Raw genomic sequence first — 7,500 nt, 5'->3', positions numbered from 1 at the left:
CCAGAGGATTCGGTCCCCATGATGCAGCTGGACAGGAGACGAGATGACCGCTCCATTCACACACGTGCTGCACACAGAGACACGCAGTGTACGAGTCATCACATGTACACACATTCTTACTATCACTGGCTATAGAGCAGAGACAGACTGAGACATATGAATATGTATCATACAGAACATCAACATTTTAGGTTTAGAGCTTATGTAATAGTGTTAAAGGTCCCCTATTGTACACCTTTCTGAAGTTTTATTTTAAGTTTTGATGTCCTTAAGAATATATATTTGCGGTATAAGTGCCAAAAACCATCTCAATATATTTTTTACAGCTCCTTTCTCAGGAGCTCTGCCAAGAACAGGTCGATTTTGACCTGTCTACTTAATATTCATGAGCCTCTCTTCTGATTGGCCTGTTGTTTTCTGAGTGACCCACCATTGGTGAGTAGTTCTGACATCACATTTATACGGAAGTCACAACGGCTCGTGAAAAGGCACAGCTACTTTATGCAGGCTGTGTGCATTTGTCTGTGGATCGACTGTTTTGAAACTTATATGGTAGTTTCACAGCCCCTCTGCTATCATGAAAAAAAGCCAGGAAATTTCAGTTTTGACAATATGGGTCCATTAATGCAATTAATGAAGGTTTACACCCTGTATAAACAATATTTAGTTCATTATTATAGTTTTTTTCATTATAAATATCTTATATAATTTAACTTTATAATTGTATCTGTGTAGTTGTTATATTCTATTTTAAAATGACAATTTACAATTTCTATACAATACAATTACTTTACAATAATTATGTTTTTATATATATAAAATGATAAAATGTTGCTTTGGCAGCTGAAATGAAACAAATTTAAGTTTATTTTCAGTTAACATTTTATTTCAAGTAACGAAAATGTTTTAGTTAAACATAGGCTTTAGTTTTAGTTAACTATAATAAACCTGTTTGTAATTTTGGACATCATTTATGATGTTTTTTTTTTTGCTCATAATTCTCCATATGTGTAAATCAGTGTGTGTGTGTGTGTGTGTGTGTGTGTGTGTGTGTGTGTGTGTGTGTGTGTGTGAGTGATTACCGAGCGTTTCTCTTCGGGGTGAGGGTGACTCCTGACTCTAGTTTGATGTCGATGACACAATGCTCCGACTGAATCGCCAAACCACACAACTGAATGTCCTGAGAGTCCGCAGAACCCACACGAGTGTGTTCCTGTGCACACACACACACACACAAATGGAAATACAACCCTTCAAAACATGTTGCTTTCAAATTTAAATCATTACAGCAGATTTACCACTTATACATGCTTATATTTTACATACATATACATGTGTGAATTGTTATATATGAAATATTCAAGCTAAGAAGGTAACACTAGTTTTCATTAATTCGTGTCTGTACCTTTAAGTAATACACAAGCAGCTCGTTGAGGGCGGGGTCTGCGTTCAGATTGACCAGGAAACATTTATCATCAATGACTCGGATCCCAGACGACTGCAGAGAAATTCCCAAACTTTCCAGCTGCTTCTGTCGCTCCTAGAGAACCAGACACATTCAGTTCAGCGGACAGAAGCCATAGTGTGATTTGCTGACTGTCCTGAGGAGTTTTATCATTTCTTTAAATGCAAAAAAAAACAGACAAAACCCCCATAACCCACAATTATAACAAAAAAGATCAACAATTATACACCGTAAAAAATGCACTGTAAAATACAGCTAAAGTGCTTTAGCGCCGCCACCTTTTTCATCTGCGTATTTAAAAGAAAATCATTTAAAAATAGTCTTTGTTAAAGCGTTATAAGCCATGGCCCATGAACCAAGCCAATCAGCAAGAGTTGAATCATAACATTACAAACTTTGATTTGAAGCAAAAATAAAACATAGAAAATCTAACTAGAATACAAAGGTACTTCACAGCTTTAGTGAGGGAAAGAACTACAATCTGATAAAGCATTGAGAACGGCATAATCGAATTAAGAAGAATGAAAAAATATAAAACTTCTAATTTACAAATGTTTATTATTTTTATATAAAAAGAATATTTTAATTTTATTGCAAAATATGCATAAATTTGGGACATAAATATATATACATGGGAGTGGGCGGAGCTAAAGAGATCTTTTGGAGCATGTTGCTTGTTTCGACTCTCTGATTGGTGTAATTTTCTGTACTGCATCATGGGTAATGTAATTTTTCACTAGGAAATCCACAGTTAAACTTAAATATATGCTTAAATAATGCTGCCTGATGGCTTCGACAGATCAAATGCTTTAAATTAACAACCTCGTAGCTTTAAAGGCCTATTAGTTATCATTCAAAATCAATTTCTTAATGGAAGTATTTACTTCTGGAAACCAACTTTAGCGCCAGTTTATCAGGAAGTGAGGATTTTGTTCTCTTCGGCTCACTGGATGGAAACGGTGCTTTGTTAAATTCGCAACTTTGGATGGAAACATAGCTAACGTGACGTCAGACGCACATCCAGCATCTTGTGTGTTTAATACCTGTGCGATCTCCTCCGTCTTCCTGAGTTTCTCCTCCCAGCTCACCATCATCTCCTGGATCAGCTTCTCAGACTCCTCTAGTCTGTCTTTCAGCTCAGGAGCTTTCATTGACTTCACACACAGAAAAACACTTCTGAATGCACTAGAGGTCAAAGTTCATCTCTTTAACACAGCAGACAGGTGTCAGTGTGTCGTACCTCAGCCTCGGTCAGCTGACTGCGCAGTTTCTCCACCTCTTCTCTCAGCTCTCTGATGATCCTGGCGTTTGGATCTTCGTTAACCACAGCGTGATTGACGATGCTTTTGGCCCGGTCGGCGTACCGTAGCGTGGACAGAGTCTCGTCGTAGTTGTCGGCCGCTGGACTAATCGTGGCAACCATAGCTGTGCGACTGTTGCCTCCTAAACTGTCCTGACATGCAAAAAAAAAAAAGAGGAAATTACATCAGAAAGTTGTTATCTATGCAAAGCCAAATCTATGGCATCTTTTCCATAACAACAACTCAAATAAATGTGGTTTTTTGTACTTTTCGTGTTTCACAGAAAAAATAACAGCATACAGGGACTGATTGACATGATTAGAGTGAGAAAACAATGACAAAATCTTAATTTTGAGCCAACCTACTCCTTGAAGACTAATATTTAGATTCTTACAAGGTGTGCAGTGTTAAAATAACGCGCATCGTCACCTTCAGTAACCATGTGAGCACCGAGTCTCTGTAAGGAACAAATTTACTCTTGTTTCTTCCCGCGCCCTGCTCCGCCAATGCCGAAATCACCAGTCCGAGAGTTGTGAGAGACCTGAACACACACATTAGCACAAGAATACACTGAAATATGTGTAAATGACCTGAAAATATCAGATGATTAATCGAATTAATTAATTTAGGAACAGCAAAACTCCCCAACCTGATATAAAACAAACGTGTGTGTGGTTCACTATACTATTGGGACAAAATGGGGGGACGATATTGGGACATTTTTTGGTCCCCATGAGGAAAACAGCTTATAAATCATACAGAATTATGTTTTTCGAAAATGTAAAAATGCAGAAAGCTTTCTGTGATGGGTAAGTTTAAGAGAAGGGTTAGTGTAAGTGGATAGAACATATTTTGTACAGAATAATTCATTATGACAATGGAAAGTCCCTATAAAACATGGAAACCTGTGATTTTGTGTGTGTGTGTGTGTGTGTGTGTGTGTGTGTGTGTGTGTGTGTGTGTGTGTGTGTGTGTGTGTGTGTGTGTGTGTGTGTGTGTGTGTGTGTGTCTTTAACCTGTTAATGTTGCTGCCTTCTTTGAGTCTCTCTCCTCCAGCTCCGGTTTTATCCGCTCTTTCACTGCCGGCCAGATCCACCAGACTGAGTTTACTCACCTTCTCTCCACTCGTCTGAAAGAAACATTCATGTCTATGACAATAATACACAGTAGATCTGGCTTTTCTTTTAAGTCGACATGAAATGAAAGTTGCAACCGAATTTACTAGCATATTGTGATGCATTTTCAAATGAAACGACTATTAAACGAAACAAAAACAAAAATTACCATAAGATCAGTAGCATGCATTAAGAAAATAACTAGTGTCAAATTTGATGTCATGCTGACTTTAACTGTGATATTTTTATTCCTATTATAGTTATTACTATTTTAATTAGTTTTTATATTTTATATATTTATTTATTTTAATTAACTAAAAGTTTTATGAATTTTATTGTTTTTGTCATTTTTACTAGTTTTTGTCCCTTCTACATATTTTTTTTATTAATTTATTTTTCCAGTTATAGTTAACAGTTATTTCAGTACATGAAATAAACGAAAGGATAAATAAATGAAAATAATTTAAAATAAATGAAAGGAGAAATGGTACTTTGGCAACTAGCTGAAATAAAATATGCTTAATTTTTATATTTTATTTTGGTTAAGTTTATCTTCTTTCAAGTAACGAAAGTTTTATGGTTTTATTTAACTATAATAACTCTGCTTTAAAGCTGCAGTGTGTGATTTCTGCATTACTAGTTAAACCACACTTGAATAGCGAAAAAAATAAATTATTTTTACATTTTCATAAAATGTAAATGTGATGCAAACATTTCTTTAGCAAATATAAATATCTATCTATTTGCTAAATTCAATTAGTGCCCCTAGTGGTGCTAAAATAACACTTCACCTTTCATTAAAAGGGTTTAAAGGTGCAGTAAGCAATTTCTGAGAAACACTGTTGGTGTTTGAAATCAACCCAAACAAACACACCCCTCCCTTCATTGCTCCGCCCCCAAAATGCATGAACATTCAGTGCAGAGTGGATGTGTCTTTATCATAGCTGAAGCTATCAAAACTCAACCTCTGCGTCCGTTTTCAGGCTTTCCCGCTTAGGTCTCTCAAGCGCTGAAAAGCTTTTATAATATTAACGCGGGTCCTAAAGCTCTTGCCTGATCATAACCCTTCTTTTTCCACTGAACTTTTCTCTTTTATAATGTCTCTCAGCCATCTCTCTTTCAACAGTCTGTCTTCAAATCTCCCTCTTGCTCACTCTCTCTCCTCCCCCATCATGAGTGGGACACGCCCCCTACTGCTGATTGGCTCACTCACTCTTCCTCCCTCATCATGAGTGGGACACGCCCCCTACTGCTGATTGGCTCACTCACTCTCCTCCCTCATCATGAGTGGATACGCCCCCTACTGCTGATTGGCTCTCTCTCTCCTCCCCCATCATGACTGGACACGCCCCCTACTGCTGATTGGCTCTCTCTCTCTCTCTCCCCCCTCCCCCATCATGAGTGGACACGCCCCTACTGCTGATTGGCTCACTTTCTCTCCTCCCCCCCTTCACGAGTGGACACACCCCCTACTGCTGATTGGCTCACTCTCTCTCCTCCCCTCCTTCATGAGTGGACACACCCCCTACTGCTGACTGGCCCTCACTCCTTCCCCATCATGAGTGGACACACCCCCTACTGCTGATTGGCTCTCTCTCCTTCCCCATCATGAGTAGACACACCCCCTTCAACAGTGTTTCTCAGAAATCTCTTACTGCACCTTTAATTTGATGACTGAGAGATTGTCTCACCCCCGTCTTCAGGTCTCTGAGCGTGTGTGTTAGAATGATGTTGAAAACGGCATGTGACCGGCTGCTCTCCTCGTTCATGTTTGTGGCCGCCACAGTGCGGGATTTATTCCCCTCTGACATCAGAGACTCGATGTCCTGAAAAACAAAAGGAGGAAATTTTTTATAAACATACTGTTTTAGCACTGAGAGCATTAGACTGGATATTCATGAAGGTGTTGGAAGAACCTTGTAACTGGTCACAGCGAGACGGGACAGACCGTCTACATACGGCCCCAACACATTATGCTCCCGGACCCTCAACGCCTGCCGGCTCCTGAGAGAAACATCACAGCAATTTTTCTTAAGAGCCAACAATATTTGCTGTACACAATACAAAATTTAATTTCAGCATATTAAACATTGTAATTGTATAATTTTTATGCCGGAAACCTAATAGCAAGCAAAAAAAAGAGGTGCTTCACTGGTGGCAAAATGGGCTTTCAATAAAACCTGGCTGCCTATGTAGTAGAAAGGTGAAAAAAAATGTAAATCGGTGCTACACGACTAAAGAAAACTAAGAAAAAGGAGAGAAAACAACCAAATAGGTCGGAAAACTTCAACACCCATAATGCACTGGGCATGTTGGCGTCCAAGGCCACGCCCAGTCTGCTCCTATTGGATAGGCTTGACCAGTCTCAAATAGTACCGTGCTTTACTAGGAAAAACTTCTTAGCAAACTTTTAGTCATAATGGTGTCGACGTGTATTGTTCCCGGGTGCAAGAATTCATAGAGTAAACATTTAGCGGGAGTGAGTCACTTTCAGTTTCCAGTGAAGAATTCGGCATGTTGTAGGCTGTGGATAAAGGCTGAAAAGTATCGTAAACATGGAGAGAACGCTGTGATGGGAAATCAGAAAAACCTCCATGTTTGCAGTTAACATTTCAAACTGGATGACTACGAACACAGTGTTTTAGGCCAAACCGAGGGAGAAAAACTGAAAGAAACTGCCATTCCGACAGTTAAAATGTCCGCCGGATAATGAGTTTTGCTGGGAAAAAAAAAAAAAACGCCCTGGAATTTCTTGGCCCAGGTAACACAGAGAAAGAGTAAACATTGTCCATTTACATACACTATCAGCATTGTAACAATACAAAGAGGGTTGAAAATCAGCGAACTTGCACTTTTAATTGTAAAATAATGTGCATGTAGTTGTTCATCCTCACCCTTTGGGATCTAGAAGGTCTCGGACCTTCTCGTTGTAGATCTCCATGAATGAGACCTCCACGGTGAAGCTCTCGCCCTCCCTCTGCTCCTGTACGGTGCGCTCAAACAGAGAACTGCACAGACGCGGGATCAGACCCGGCTGCTCGGCCGTTCCCATCATCGTATACGACTTTCCTGAGCCTGCAGCCAATCAAGACAAAAGAGGGAACAGCGGGAACCAATCAGAGATCAGCTCTTTGTCTAACCCTATAAAGCAAAACCGTATCACATTTGATACATGCATTTCTAATTTGCTGAAAAACCATGATGTACACAATCTACTACACGGCATCTGTCAAACATTTTTACCAAGTAAAAGGTCTTTTAGTATAATTGTACAAACGTCCACCTTCGGTTTGTGGTTCAAGTGTCTTTTTGATGTGAAGACTTTACTGATTTTTAAAAGTTAAAAGTAAGAATCACTTTTATATTGTTAGTAATATTCAAGGTGAACACTTGATTATCCATTACATTGTTTTTCACTCATGTTAAAGTGCATCAACTATGATCCATCAGACTTTTGAGGAACGCTTATTTGTTCATCTCTCAATCTCCATCGTATTGCATTGCATTACATGCTTTAAAACTCCAGAGTTTTGATCATAACACTAAGCATTTGCATTTCATCTCGCTAAGACATATTATTGGGAGATATAGAGTGATGACTGATATTTATATGACTTTA

The 7,500-nt window shown here is 38.9% G+C and overlaps 1 protein-coding gene across 4 annotated transcripts in view; it reads right to left on the bottom strand.

Annotated features, from left to right (window-relative positions):
* kif13bb (kinesin family member 13Bb) overlaps nt 1-7,500 on the bottom strand; it is a 44,610-nt gene that overhangs the window by 27,167 nt on the left and 9,943 nt on the right. For 3 of the 4 annotated variants that reach the window (XM_084431838.1, XM_084431840.1, XM_084431839.1), the window contains exons 7-16: nt 6,776-6,956; nt 5,798-5,885; nt 5,573-5,707; nt 3,783-3,895; nt 3,196-3,307; nt 2,706-2,918; nt 2,509-2,619; nt 1,406-1,540; nt 1,083-1,213; nt 1-67 (exon numbers count right to left, since the gene is read on the bottom strand). The exon at nt 1-67 is cut by the window's left edge and continues 20 nt beyond it. In XM_084431838.1, the coding sequence (XP_084287964.1) occupies nt 1-67; nt 1,083-1,213; nt 1,406-1,540; nt 2,509-2,619; nt 2,706-2,918; nt 3,196-3,307; nt 3,783-3,895; nt 5,573-5,707; nt 5,798-5,885; nt 6,776-6,956 (1,286 nt within the window). Of the gene's footprint in view, nt 68-1,082; nt 1,214-1,405; nt 1,541-2,508; nt 2,620-2,705; nt 2,919-3,195; nt 3,308-3,782; nt 3,896-5,572; nt 5,708-5,797; nt 5,886-6,775; nt 6,957-7,500 lie in introns of those variants that run through there. The other variant, XM_084431841.1, reaches the window with a different exon arrangement.

Source organism: Rutilus rutilus (genome assembly GCF_951802725.1).
Source record: "Rutilus rutilus genome assembly, chromosome: 15".
Lineage (NCBI taxonomy): Eukaryota > Metazoa > Chordata > Actinopteri > Cypriniformes > Leuciscidae > Rutilus > Rutilus rutilus.
The sequence above is the reverse complement of the archived record's forward strand: the minus strand, read 5'-3'. Positions and strand labels throughout refer to the sequence as shown.